Source organism: Eptatretus burgeri, chromosome 14, assembly GCF_056783735.1.
Source record: "Eptatretus burgeri isolate ZD-2024b chromosome 14, Ebu_testis_v1, whole genome shotgun sequence".
NCBI lineage: Eukaryota > Metazoa > Chordata > Myxini > Myxiniformes > Myxinidae > Eptatretus > Eptatretus burgeri.
Window position 1 is genome coordinate 29,746,866 of NC_140974.1, and position 15,198 is coordinate 29,762,063.

Below are 15,198 nucleotides of genomic sequence, written 5' to 3' on the forward strand. Positions count from 1 at the left end.
GAATGTCTAAACTCGGTGTTTGCAGCTAAATCTTGTGTCCCAAACCCATCACTATCTCTACCCACTTTACCCAGTCGCACCCAACTGTCCCTGGACTCTGTATCCTTTTCTCCTGACAAGGTGGAGAGCTTGCTTTCAAACCTCGAGTCAGATTCTGCAACCGGTCCAGACGGCATCAGCCCACGTGTCCTCAAAGCCTGCTCTTCTGCTCTTGCTCACCCTCTCTCTGTTCTATTCACCCTCTCATTTTCCCAAGGTCATCTGCCATCTGCTTGGAAATCTGCTAACATCACTGCCCTGCATAAAAAAGGTGCAAAAACAGATCCCTGTAACTACAGACCAATCAGCCTTCTCCCAATCATCAGCAAGGTTATGGAATTCATCATTGCTTCAGACATGAAATCCTTCCTCTTCTCCAATGGCTTGATTTGTATCAAGTATGCTTTAACTTATTTATGTGGGCGGGGCTTATTGAATACATTGTGGAAAGTGGGCGGGGCTTAACAAAAGTGGGCGGGGCTTAAAGAAAAGTGGGCGGGGCTTAACAAAAAATAACCTGTGGCTCAGGAGGTGGTCAAACAAGAGCATTAAGAGAAGTTTATCATTTCGTAATGGCACAAAAGGGGTATCTTCAAAAATATAAAGATTCAAATGTTTTGTTTGTTAATATTTTAGATGGGGATTATTGTGCAAAGAAAATTAAACTATTGAAGGAATTTGAGAATGAACAAATCTTTATAGGTTCAATGAGTGAGCTGTTCAACCCCCAGGTGTTCAATTCAATGAGGTTCAACTTCCAAGTTAAAAGGGGAGACAAATAAATATACCTTGGGATAAAAAGGGGGGTTTATTTTTAGGGAAAAAAAATATGAATCGCTGAAAATCCCCCATTCATTTACATGGGGAAAAGTGAGCCAGAATCAGTATTCTTACCCTACTTATATATATATATGTATTATATATATATATATATATATATATATATATATATATATATATATATATATATGTATGTATATATATATATATATATATATATATATATATATATATATATATATATATATATATATATATATATATATATATATATATATATATATATATATATATATATATATATATATATATATATATATATATATATATATATATATATATATATATATATATATATATATATATATATATATATATATATATATATATATATATATATATATATATATATATATATATATATATATATATATATATATATATATATATATATATATATATATATATATATATATATATATATATATATATATATGTATTATATATATATATATATATATATATATATATATATATATGTATTATATATATATATATATATATATATATATATATATATATATATATATATATATATATATATATATATATATATATATATATATATATATATATATATATATATATATATATATATATATATATATATATATATATATATATATATATATATATATATATATATATATATATATCTGTGTATATATATATATATATATATATATATATATATATATATATATATATATATATATATATATATATATATATATATATATATATATATGAGCCTGGTGTTGGCGCAGTGGTTAGGGCAGCGGCTTGGGATCCAAAAGGTCCTGAGTTCAAGCCCCGTTGGGCCACTGAATTAATACACCAGGGGGTTGACTCAGCCTGTCATCCTTCCGAGGTCAGCGAAATGAGTACCAGTATACTGGGCCGCTGTATACTCCAGTTAAAATAGGTGTACCATATCCCTATGTCGTAAGAAGTGACCAGGGTTGCATCAGGAAGGTCATCTGGCGTAAAACATGTGCCAAATCACTATGCGGATCATACTGATGATCCGCTGTGGCGACCCCTAACGGGAGCAGCCGAAAGAAGAAGAAGAAGATATATATATATATATATATATATATATATATATATATATATATATATATATATATATATATATTCACTAATTTTGAGATCATAGCTGTTCTAGTAATGCATTTTGGAATTTGTAGAGTTTTGACTGTCTTGTGCAAGTAATTTTTCCAGAGTTGTGGGCTCGTTAGTCAATCTCAAAGAAGTCACAGCTGTTGGTTGCTTTTCGCTGTGACTTCAAAAGATTGGCAGCATTGAATAAAGCTTGTCTTCGAATCACCTTGGAGTGTCTACAAACAGCAATATTGGTCTTGACCCTTGTGGAAACAAAAGAGTTTTTTTTAATCATCTTGTGATTTATCCAAAATGAGTTGAGTATTTAAGGCTTTTTATCTCTCAAACACTCATTCCAAACTTTACTGCTTTCCTGCCTGGGCCTTCCTGATGTTAACCCAGCATGGTTTTTTTCATTGGGCAGTGGACATCTTCTGAAACGTTGCTTACACGGACAGCATGGATGCTTTTGCAACTTGCTTTGCTGCATCCCGTATAAATACTCCAAAAGATGGTTACTTATTTATTTTAGTGTGAGGACTCCAAATTTCATTCTCCACCTTGTTTGTGCTTACACCACACATCCTTTCCTTGTCACTGTGGTCCCAACACTCATTTCTTCAAGAACGTGGCAACACCTAAAGGTGATGAATAGCTGCAGGGCAATCATCTTATTCCCTTTATTATATACTAGGCCAGCTAAGATGTGCTGCTCAGAACAAAGGTGAGATGGGGTGAAAGCCATAAGGAACTGACAGGCATTGAAACTAATCTACAGAGACTAAACAAAAAGCAAAGATCCACATTTCTTGGCCTGGAGGTTTTCCAAACCCGTTGTGGGTAATGCAAGGCTTCAACACATGGGGCCATTTGGACTGCTCGTAAGGGGTCTCAGGAGTCCTGTCTGGGGAAAATGACTCTCCAAGTAGAATCTGATAAAAAAAAATAACGGCCACCAACTGAGGTGACTTTGCCGCGCTCACAGACATTTCCAAGGCTCGGTGCAATGGTATAAAGAGCTGTTGCAAGCTTGCTTGCTACAACACCTTCTTATCAGAAAAAAATTCAGGATATTATCACATTGCTTGTTGCAACTTTATAAATACTGGGGCAAAAGTACAATCGAGTCTATCAGTCGGCACGCTTTATTGTTTGTCCAAAGGAAAGTTTTCTTTCATCTTCCCCCATAATGAAGAAACAAACAAAAAGTTTGTTTAAAGTCCCAAAAACAAAAAGTCAAAAGAAAAGAAAAGAAAAAAAGGACTAAACAAAAAGTCCAATAATAGTTGTTTGCTTAATCTTGTACAACTGAAATATGTTGGTTCCACTCCCCCCTCACCCCTCCCCCACACTCACCCTCAATTGAGGTATACGAGCAGGGTAGCAGCGTAGTCGTAGATATCTCACCTCAAATGAGGATTTTTTTTTGGAATGTGTGTTGGTAGAAATGGCAATTCAACGTGAAGTGATGATGTAGACCATGACACGTGGTACATGTTTACCTGATAGACAATCGTGGTCTGTTCTGAAGAAGAAGAACTATCATTGGTGATCAAAAAGTCCCGTCTGGGGAAAAAGCATGATACTTGCAAAATCCAAATGAACAATAGTTGCCATGCAAACAGCAATTTGGTAATTTGGAAAATTTGACCAATGAACTGTTCTACATGATGGAATGTTGTGCGTAACAAATTTGGTTGACACATTTTATACTTTCCATCTAATTGGTGTTTTACATGTTTTGGATGGCATTGACCTTGACCTGCAACTAATTTTGACCAGATTTAATTCACATATACTACAAATACATACAAATAAGTTTTGTAAGTTTAAATCTGATATCTTGAAAAATTCCTGAGGTTTGGCAATAATAAAATCACAAAAATATACCATTTGATTTTAATGTGGTGAAACTGTTGTCATGGACACCTTTTTGTCTTTGTCACATAGGCTTTATCTATTCCATGTGGAACTTTACTCTTTGTCACGTGGGACTTTTCTCTTTGTCACGTGGGACTTTTCTCTTTGCCACCTGCGACTCTTTCTATACCACGTGCAACTTTTTCTCTACAACATGGGACTTTTTCTATTCCACGTGGGGCGTTTTCTGTACCACGTTAGACTTTTGTCTATTACATGTGGGACTTTTCTCTATTCTATGTGGGACTTTTCTCTTTGCCACATGGGACTTTTCTCTATTCCACGTGGGACTTTTCTCTTTGCCAGATGGGACTTTTCTCTTTGCCACATGGGACTTTTCTCTATTCCACATGAGACTTTTCTCTTTGCCACATTGGTCTTTTCTCTATTACACGTGGGACTTTTCTCTATTCCACGTGGAACTTTTATCTTTGCCACATGGGACTTTTCTCTATTCCACATGGAACTTTTCTCTATTCCACGTGGGACTTTTCTCTTTGCCACATGGGACTTTTCTCTTTGCCACATGGGACTTTTCTCTTTGCCACATGGGACTTTTCTCTTTGCCACATGGGACTTTTCTCTTTGCCACATGGGACTTTTCTCTATTCCACATGGGACTTTTCTCTTTGCCACATGGGACTTTTCTCTTTGCCACATGGGACTTTTCTCTTTGCCACATGGGACTTTTCTCTTTGCCACATGGGACTTTTCTCTATTCCACGTGGGACTTATTCTGTACCCCATGGGACTTTTCTCTTTGCTACATGCGACTTTTTCTGTACCCCATGGGACTTTTTCTGTACCCCATGGGACCTTTTCTATACCACATGGGACTTTTTTTGTAACACGTGGAACTATACCATGTGGAGAGGCTCATTAGCATCCAGAACAGTACGGCTTTACACCAAAGAGGTCAACAATTGTCCGTATCCTTGGTCTTCGGGTACTCACCAGATGCAGACGAGAGTTTTGGCAGGGCCTGCTTGCAGCCGATGTTGATCTCTGCAAAGTGTTCAATTCAGTGGATCAGGATGCTCTCTGGAGGATGATTGGTCTTCATGGGGTGCCACAAAAACTGATCAATCTGATGTCTGAACTATATTCTGGTGCTCAGAGTGCTGTGAGATGTGCTGATACCATCTCTGACTTATTTCCAGTTGTGACTGGAGTTTGTCAGGGGTGTTTACTGGCCCCACACTTTTCTGTGCTTGTATGGACTGGATTCTGGGGAAGATGTCGGAGAGATCAAACCACAGTGAATCACTTGGGAATGTCAAGATCTCTGACCTTGATTTCCCAGATGATACAATCATCTTTGCAGAGACTCTGGATATCCTTTTTGGGTCCCTCAAGGTGCTGAATGTGGAGTCAGAGCCACTGGGATTACGGCTTTCCTGGGTCAAAACTAACATCCAGGCTTTCATCTTGGATGCTGCTATCCTGTCTGTCACTGTTTGTGGCGAGGATGTTGAGGTCACGAGAGATTCACTTACCTTGGCAGTGATATTCATTTCTCTGCTGGCTGTAAGTCAGAGGTCAATGGACATCTGGGTCGGGCCTGGAGAGCCATCGATTCACTTGATCATTGGGTGTGGCACTGCCCGTACCTGTGCAGGAGGGTGAAGGTCCGAGTCTTCAAGTCCTTGGTGCTTCCAGTCTTGTTCTATTGATGTGAGACTTTGACTCTGACCAGGCATCTGAAATGGAGACTTAATTCCTTTGATACCAGTTCTCTACGGAGAATCCTTGGCTTTTTCTTGTCGGACTTTGTTTCCAATGAGCGGTTTCTGAGAGAGATTCAAAGGAGATTTGTTACCTGCATAGTCTGTGAATGTCAACTGCAGCTGTATGGACATGTGGCTCGTTTTCCTGATGCTGATCATGCTCAGAAAATTCTCTCAGTGAGGGAGCTTCATGAGTGGAGGAGGCCAATGAACCGACTACATTCTTTGTCGTTGTCGCAGGTTGATCAGCATCTCAAGAAATGGGGATGGGCCAGGCATCAGCCTGGGGGATGTACAGACGGAGACCCCTGGAGTACCGTCGGAAAGTGGACGCAGCAACTTACTGCTCCCGCGCATGCTTCCATACCTGACCTGATGTGGGATTTTTCTCTTTGCCACATGGGACTTTTTGTATTTTCTTTTTGCCACATGGTACTTTTTATATGCTACGTGGGACTTTTCACAATGCTACCAACCAAACTGTGCAGATCCTCAAAAAAAGACAGAGAAAATTATTTAATTAATTATAATTTGCACCCTCGTCGTTTGGTACTGAGGCAGTTTACCAATGGGCAGCCTTTTGATTATGACTGATGACCCTCAAGTGTTACTCAAAAAGTCCTGGCTCCTTTTGTAATAAAGAATATAAATGGTGAGTTAGAGTACTTGCTAATAATGAGTTTCAAAAATAATATATTGTATCACTTGACCACAGAATGTTTTCAAACACAGAAAGAGGAGAGGGGCAAGACCAGAAAGGAGGTGGAAGAATACAGGTAGACCACCGACCTATCTGTGATGGCGAAGTGATAAGCCCACAGACTCAGCTTCATCATGGAAGATTCTAAAAATCTTAAAGTCCTTTGTTTCCACTGTGTCAACTTGAACAAGATGTGAGTCAGGGAGCCAGCCCAGAGGGGAAAGCAGTGCTCCATGAAGCTGCGGATGAAGACCTTATATGTGGATATGAGTTCATGCATGCCGAGGAAGAATTTGATACAAAGGAGGATTGCCCAGTCGGTGGCTGTCTTTGATGGCTAACTCTGAAATGTGGTTTCCCAAGAAAGGTCGTGGCTGATAATGAGACCCAGGAATTTGAATGACTGAACTTACTCAAGAGGATTGTTCAGAAAATAGAAAGGAGGCTTTGATGTTGAGAGTTGTTGTTGAGAATGGGAGATTCTTGTCAAGATCGAAAGACATATTCCAAGTGTTTAACCAGTTTGTGATATTTTTTTTTTCATTGGCTGAAGACAGGGAAGAGGGTGCAGACTTCCTGATTGAAGAATGAGGGATGTCATGGCAGAGGGTGGAGTCATCAGCAAATCGATAAAGAGGATTTTCTATAGAGTCAGAGATCATTTATGAAGATCACAAATAGGACTAGGCCTATAACACCACCTTTGGGCACTCTAACCTTGACAGGGAGAGGAGAAAAATGATTCCGTTGAGAGCCACACATTGGCTCCGAGAATCGAGGAAGTCAATAAGTCATGTGTGGAGTTGGCCTTGGATGCCAAAGGCAGAGAGGTTGGAGAGTATGGCAGGATGCTAGACTGCGCCAAAAGCACAAGATGCAAATTGTGGACAAAAATGGAAATACCATGGTACACGGGCCGTACAACATATATTCAAACTATGGGACCACAACAAGTCGGTGATTGAGGCATGAAATATGCAAATCTCTTCCCAGTAGTACTCTTGTCATGTACTGTATATATAAACAGACTGCTGCTCAACTCTGGTATTAAGAGGCTTCACGAGGGGACCTCAGTGATTTTGAATGGGGTGTAATTATTGGTGTGCATTTGGCAGGCACTTCAGTGGACAAAGGCTGTGGAAATTACTAACGTGTCATGATAAACTGGCTCAAAGGTAATATCAGCTTGAGAAAAAGGATAGACATTATCATTGAAGGGGGGCAACAGTGGGTGGAAGCACATACTTCAACAAGCATGATGCATGTCATTAGTCCAGACTGCGAGATGAAATGGGAGAGTGATGGCAGACAAACTGTGTGTGGAGTTCAACAAGTGTCATGAGCATCCTATATCATCAAAAATGGTCAGAAGGGAGCTTCAGAGGGCAGAATACCATAAGAGAGTTGCTATACACAAACCACTCATAACACCTGGAAGTACCTGTTTGTGGGTCCAATGGTGCAATTAGTTTTGGCAATGGACTGCCGAGCAGTGTAGGAATGTAATATAGTCTGATTAGTTGTCCTTTACTGTTTTCTCGAAGATTGGACTTGTGCACGTGTGGTGACAGCCCAACGAGCTATGCAGGCCAGAGTACCTGGTTCCAACAGTAAAATGGTGTTGGGAACATTTTTCTGGCATGGCCTGGGTCCACTCATTCATTCAGAAGGTAGGGTTGATGCAGCATGCAACGTTACCATCCTGTGCAATCATCTGCATACCATGATGCAGCATTTCTTCCATGCTGGGAGGGTTATTACACATTATTTTTATGTAATGCAGTGATGTTGCTGGATTTCCAAGCAGATAGAAGATGACCGAGCACAAATGGTAGGGTGACAAGGACAGATAGAGGATGTGCAAGAGCAGCAGAGCATGGTTTTAGGACATGTGAGCTGATGCCATCCGGTCCAGTTGCAGAGTCAGAGTCCAGGGTTGAAATAACCTTCTCCACCCTCTCAGTTAAAAAGACACAGAGGCCAGGAGCAGGTGGGTATGACAGGGAAGGATGGGTGCTGAATGTGAGGGGTTGGAGACATAAGATTTGGAAGCAAATGCAAAATTGAGGCATTCGGCCTTTTCACGAGCGGAGTCTGCGATGATGCCATTTGAAGATAGGGAAAGTATGGAAGGGGAGCATACACCAGAGACAGACTTAGCAAGGGGTCACCAGGTTTTAGAGGTGGGAGACAAGTTTGAAAATTCATTCTTGAGGTTGGACAGATGTTGTTTTCGAGCTATCCTGAAAGAGGACACACTTGTTGTGGACGTTTTAGAATGCACTGAGATTGCCTTTGGTTGGATTTGTCTTCCAGGAAGAGGACGCAAGTTGTTTCTGAGTAACTGCCTCACGACAGGATTCAGTGTACCATGGGCAGGAATAAGGGTAGGGTAATGGAAGGCGACATGGAATTAATCTGTGCATGAGAGAGAGCAGGTTTCTGTGGAATAATTCCCAGGCTGAGTTAACATCAGGGGCAGTAGATATGGGGGACCAGTCCTGAAGAGAGATGGCTGCTTGAATTCCCTGCCTATCAGGAGACAGAGGAAGAGCAGGAGACACTTGTGGGAAAGTTAGTCATCACTAAGTCCAGAAGGGAGGATTTGCCATTGGGAAAAATCTGGGTTGAAAAGTTCACACAGTGAGTAAGTCCCATGGAGTCACAGAAATCCTTTGATGAAGGGCCATGGTTGGTGACAGAGGTTCCAACATCCAGCCAATTCCATGGTAACAATTAAAATCGCCACACATTGTAAGAGGAAGAGAGTTAGGATGAGTGGTTTTAAGTTGGTTCATATTGTCTGAGAGAGATGTAGATGGAGTCATCATTGTTAGGACAGCACAACACAAAGATGAACGAGAGGTGGGAGTGGAGGGGAAGTCACAGCTGGAGGTACTCCTGGGGAATGGGAGGTGTACGATCAGTCCATGGACATGAGGAATTTAGTTATTGATGTAAAGTGCACCTCTGCCACCAGGGCTTGGTTCAGGCCTATCAAATTGAAGGAGACAATAACCGGGGAGAGATTAAGCAGTCAGGGATGTCCTTTGGGAGGAAGGATTCTGGTAAAAAGATGATGTCTCGTTTATCGGCAGTGGGCTGGATTGAGAGATCTGTCATGTTGTAGCAGAGACCTCAGATGTTTAAGGTACACACGGTTATAGATAGGGGGGGAGGAATCATTGGGAAGGGTGCAGTATGGGAGGGTCGTATTTGTGGGGGCAAGGTGAGGCTTTGGAGGGGGCGAGTGGAGTGAGGGTGAAAGTTTGAGTGTGAGGGATGTGGGGGAAGGTTTGAGTGTGTGGGGTGTGGGGGAAGATTTTAATATGAGGGGTGTGGGGGAATGTTTGAGTGTGATATGTGTGGGGGAATGTTGGAGTTCCATTGGGTATATGAAATATTGATGGCACCTTGTGTTGTCTTCATTCAAATTAAGCTCCACATCTATTCAGTGCATTTGAACAATCTTCCGAGGGCATTTAAGGTGCTTAATCTTCCAGAGATTCCTGTTGCCCAAAATTACTTGCGAAAATGTTCTCTAATCTACCAAAATGTTTCATCACATGAAGGAAAATGCATATTGCATCGGCAATAATATTTAAAATGCATCTGTAGCTACCTCATGCTTCGTGGGAACGACACACGGAAGTTATTCATGGAGCTGTTTGTCATCATGAGGTTTCTTCACCGTGGCACAGAGGCACATCCACACCCATCGGGCCACATCCAAATTTTACTCATTCCGCCATGTCGCTAAAAGTAATGAAACTGGGAGGTGTGATTTCTGGAGGAAAATGAGTTAAATTCAAAAGGCTTGGATCTGCAAATGAGGTGTTTTCAGAGGATATTCACAGTTGCATTTATTTATTTTCCTAACTTCATTAACAATAACCGATGCTTGAATCCCAAATGATTGTGAGGTGCTGCTATTTTGGTCGCATACCGTGATGCTCCGCCAGTGCCGTTTATTCGACGATCCCACACCCGTGTGCCATGAAATATTCCACGAGCTGGGATTCTGGGTACAAAATATCCTCTCGCTGCATAGCATCTCCATCACCATTTGTGGCACACGGATTTGATCCATTAAGCAATGGAATATTTCAGAGGAAACATCAGATACGGTTTCCTCGTTGTACCGAGCTTCCAACAGTGCCGAACATCCTACAGCAAAGCCTTTGCTGCTCAACTTGTGTTGTCATCTGTCAATTTTGCATTCTCTTGATCTGTCATTTTGCTTTATTTGATTTCCCTGAGCTAATAACATTGTTAGAATACTGAAACTTGCTTTTGAATCTGTTTTCTCTGTGAACCATACTCATGTTGTTTCAGCAACGGGCTAATGCAATTATCCGATCTTTTAACGTGACACCGTGCTATTCTGCTTAGATTTTTAAGTTTTGTTCATTTTCATCACATTGATCTTTGCATAGATATGTTATTGTCACTCTCCTGCATCAATAATGTTGCAAAGTAAATGGTGTGCTGTGGTTGTGTGTCATGCAGGATGTTTCCAATTTGTACGGGCATCACCCTTTTTTCACCTGCCTGGAGGATACCAATGGAAACGCTTTTGGTGTCTTCTTTCTTAATCTGAATGCTATGGGTAAGTTCATCGCTCTCCTGTCAATGTCAGGCCCGCCAGGCCCATATATCATTTTTTTTTTTTTTGTGACAAAGCTTCTGAGGACCTCTTTGAGCAGCTTAGATTGGTGAAATAGATTGACTTATTGCATAATCCAGCCACAAGTAAAACACGCGTTTCGGTAGGAAGGGCCCCCAGGCCAACTTGGCAGTCAATGCTGGAACACTCTCCATTAAGTGACATTGCCAGTGTGCCAGCACAAGCAGTAAAGACTACCCTGATGAATGTGAGGCCAAACCTTGAATAACGTAATAGTATAGTATTTATTATTATGATATTCGAGAGACGTTGAAATGTTGTATAATTCGCTCGATTTTCTATTTTTCCTTTTCTTACATTTTCACCTGTTCTTGTTTCTACCTTAATTTTTACCCATTCTCTGATGTCTTTTTCAAAAAATGTGATTGTTACACTGACTGTCAAATTACTTCTCATCAGTGATAGAACTGTCATCCTATTTCAACCAGACTCGGTGGCATCTGCTTCGAGTCTGGGAAGTCAACGATTCTAACATCGGCCGTGTCATACTAAAGACTTTACAATTGGTATGTGCTGCTTCCTTTCTTGATGCTCAGCACTTAAAAAGGATAGAGCATGAGGGACAAACAACCATAGTTTGGCAATGGGCCTAATGGCCTCCGCCTGTGTTGAACTTCCTTGCAAGGGAACTCGTATTTATGATCTCAGTGCATTGAATTTGTACCAAACAGCTTTGTCTTACTGATGGCGGATGGAACACTCAAAATAACCATCAAACATGGGTAGACTTTTGCAAATCCACATGCACACTTATTTTTATGTTTCGGGTTGAGGAACTCTTTCCTTTGAAAATGTTTGTTGATGCAGGCTTTTGCAAAGTTATCTGATCATCGCAGTCTTTTTGAAGGCCCATGTCAGTGTGCATTGGTGGACAGGTACAACATCGTCAATCAACTGATGCTCACTGCCATGGGAAGCAAGAAGCTGATGTTTCAGGCAAGAACCCTTCATCATCAGACCCACTTTTGCTCTGACGAAGGGTTATCTCCGAAAACGTCAGCTTCTTGTGTCCCATGGCAGTGAGCATACCTCAATTTGACATCTGTTGATTCCATCCATTACTCCTGTGAATGCTTGTACAATATACTGGTGTTAAAATATCACAAATCCACTCCTTTCCTCATCTTTTAAGTAAATATATAATCGCAAAAAACTGAACGGCACTCAGTAGAGCGCATACCTCTGCCAGGCTGAACAGTTTACATTTTGTTTTCCACTGATAGGCCGGATCTCAATCCGGACCTTAACCAAAATCCAATCAACTAGTTCTTGTCACCTACCCAACTCATCCACCAAGTTTTGCCAAAACCAGTCCAGAACCTTTTGAAGTGTCATGATATTGTTGTAGAATTCCCGCCTGCCCGGCGTCCGAACGACCGCGTCTAACCAATAGCAGTCACTTCGCCCACCGAACAGGCAATCCAGTCGTGACTTTCTGGAACAACGCCAGAAACCAGTCACGGGTGGGTTTTTAATCCCACCACGGCCCAGTCCGTATTCTACCCACGCGAAATAGGGTCAATCGCCGAATATCGATATAACTAAGTACCCACGCGGGTAACCTATCGAGGAACCGTACCTCGGTGAAGGCCTCCTTGGACACGAACCGCTTAAGCGGTCCGTTCCGTTCTGGGATAACCGAGCGGGTATTATCGCCAGACATCGCCGGACCCGATTCTATTTATCGGCTGTTTAAAAACCAATTATATTCCGAGTGCAAGATGGGGCAGTTCAATGAGGGAATGGACGCAACGAATAGGTTTACATTCACACAAGGACATTGATGAAAACAAGGCAAGTATGCAATTAAACAAGGCAAAACACGTATGCAATTATACAAGCAACAAAAGCACGACAAAAGAACTACAACCGTCTACTTATTATGTACAGTCACTTGCACTTAACAGCAGTTCCTACTTATTAGACGGGCCCACAGACACACGTACGCACACACACACGCCCAATAAATGGTGGCAGAGGCCTTTAATAATGGGCTCCAGCTCGGAGGACAGGTGAGCTGAAACCCAGAACCTATCTCAAACTTCTCCACCTCGTGTGGTCTTCAAGTTGTTCGGACCTGGGCTCCAGCGAGAGCGAACTGGATCCAATCGCCATGAGCTGTGATCCTTCCTGAGCTCCCGCGAATTCTCCCGCACTTCTCAACACGTGCTGGTGAGACGAGGCACCGATCCTTCCCGTCGATGCGTCGCTTCCCTGAGGAACTACCTCCACGAAGAGGTCGATGAGTCACACCAAGCCGGGAACCAAAATGGAGAACAAAGAGCTCCATGAACCAAGAAGAAGAAGCCACCACTCGCAGCTCGAGCCGAGCGACCGGCTTAACTTCCCTCCAAACAGGGCAGCTTGAAGCAAAAAGCTCTCCTGAGCCAAGCAGAAGGCGAAGCTCACAGAACCGTCAAAGCAAAGACCCTCCAAAAAGCCTCCTCCCGAGTCAGGCCTCAGCCGAAGTTCACTGAGCCAGCCGAAGCAAAAAGCTTCCGAAGGCCTCAACCCTAACGCAAGCCAAGCAGGACCTGACGGTCTGCTAAACGGCTACTCTCAACTCCTTTCTCCAGCTCTGCCCAAGGAACCAAAGAAAAGATCTCCTCTTATCCTTGTCCCACCCTTCCCGGCGTGACTCATGACTCATGACTCATGCCCTCGTGCTCCATCCCCCGCTCAGCCACGGGTGGGAGGGAGTTGTTGACATCATGAGTCACGGGACGGCAGGGTTCTTATTCCTCTTCGCAGAAGAGGGGGAGGGATGTCTCCATTGTTCATTCCCTTACTATTAAATCGATCCGCAGTGCATCTAATCCATTTCTGAACATTTAAACAATGGAAGGTGAGCTATCTCGGGAACAAGCACTTATCGACATAGCTGACGAAAGGAACCTGAAGGTTGTGTGCAATCGAATTCCCAAATTCGTAACACTAACCCTCCCCTTTTTTACAGAACTTTTTTTTTACAGACTCGTCCCGAGTCATCAAATTTTCGTGTGACCAGCATGTGCAAGTTTTCCCCAAGTACGATCTACCTTCGGATCCCTGAGTGCGACATTTCTTTATACGTGTCCCAAAAATAAATAACCTAATGCGCTGCGTAACTAACGAAACAAACTCTCATACTCATTCGGACAACTTAACTAAAATTGCCGGTGCTAAAACAAACATGCAGGCGAGGTTCCACGTATTGACAATTTTCACTCAACTTATCCATTACTTAACCATGGCCCAGGACCTGTGATCTGTGAAAGGGAAAAGGTAAAAGTCATTTCAAAGTTCATTGATGCAGGGGAATGGATGGAGATAGTCGCAAAAACAAATGAACATGATGGATGCACTGGCTGCCTGCAGGTCAGTCCTTGCAAAACTGGATGTTCCTGGCACACATGGTGATGGATGGACACAGGGGCAAACGCAAACAAGGGCTAGCAGGCATGGGGTCATGTCAGAGGCAGGCAAACGAGGCATGGCAAGGCAGGTCCATGCAGAACAGGCAGCTGCAGCACAACAGGCCGGCAATGAAGCTGGCCGGCCTCTGGTGTGGTTCCATCAGGTCTGGAGGGAGTTTGGTGGTGCCGGCCGCTCTGAAGGCGGCTCGGACCTAGCCCAATGTCTCCCCCCACTGTATCGCCTTTGCCTGTCTGTCCATACACACTCCCTTAATTTGCCACACAACACAACAAAATTTATCCCCTCTTTATTTTTATTATTTTTATTTCCCTTTTGTAATTGTCTCCCTAACCCCCTTTATCGTCATTGTCCGGCTAACCTATCATGTCCACCAAGCCTACTCCCAACCCCTACGTTCCCTCTCTGGAGGGGAATAGGGAGAGACTAGCGTCCTGTCTCGAGGCCCAACAAAGCCTCAGAATGGCCTCCTCAGAGTTCAGCGATCAACCAAGGTGAGTCCAGTGGCCTACAACGAGCGAAGGGATGGATGTTGCGAAGGGGTACATCTCCTAACTACCCTAACATTTATTACACCTGAAACTTCCCCGGGGCTTTCCAAAAACGCCTCACACTTTTAAATTATCGGTTCTAAAAACCATGATTCCCGTCGCCTGTGTTGGTTTCCATTATAAATATGGGCCTTGCCCTCAAATTTTCATGCATATCCTCGCACAATTTCCTGGCTGGGCAGCGTGGCTCAACTGGCAGGAACTCCCCCTCTGCCG

At 42.4% G+C, this 15,198-nt stretch overlaps 1 protein-coding gene across 1 annotated transcript in view; it reads left to right on the forward strand.

Moving 5' to 3' along the window:
• The window catches only part of LOC147012881 (sucrase-isomaltase, intestinal-like), a 465,156-nt gene that overhangs the window by 181,323 nt on the left and 268,635 nt on the right, over window positions 1-15,198 (forward strand). The window contains exon 13 of the mRNA XM_085853461.1: window positions 10,840-10,939. Coding sequence (XP_085709587.1) covers window positions 10,840-10,939 — 100 coding nt within the window. The remainder of the gene's footprint in view (window positions 1-10,839; window positions 10,940-15,198) is intronic.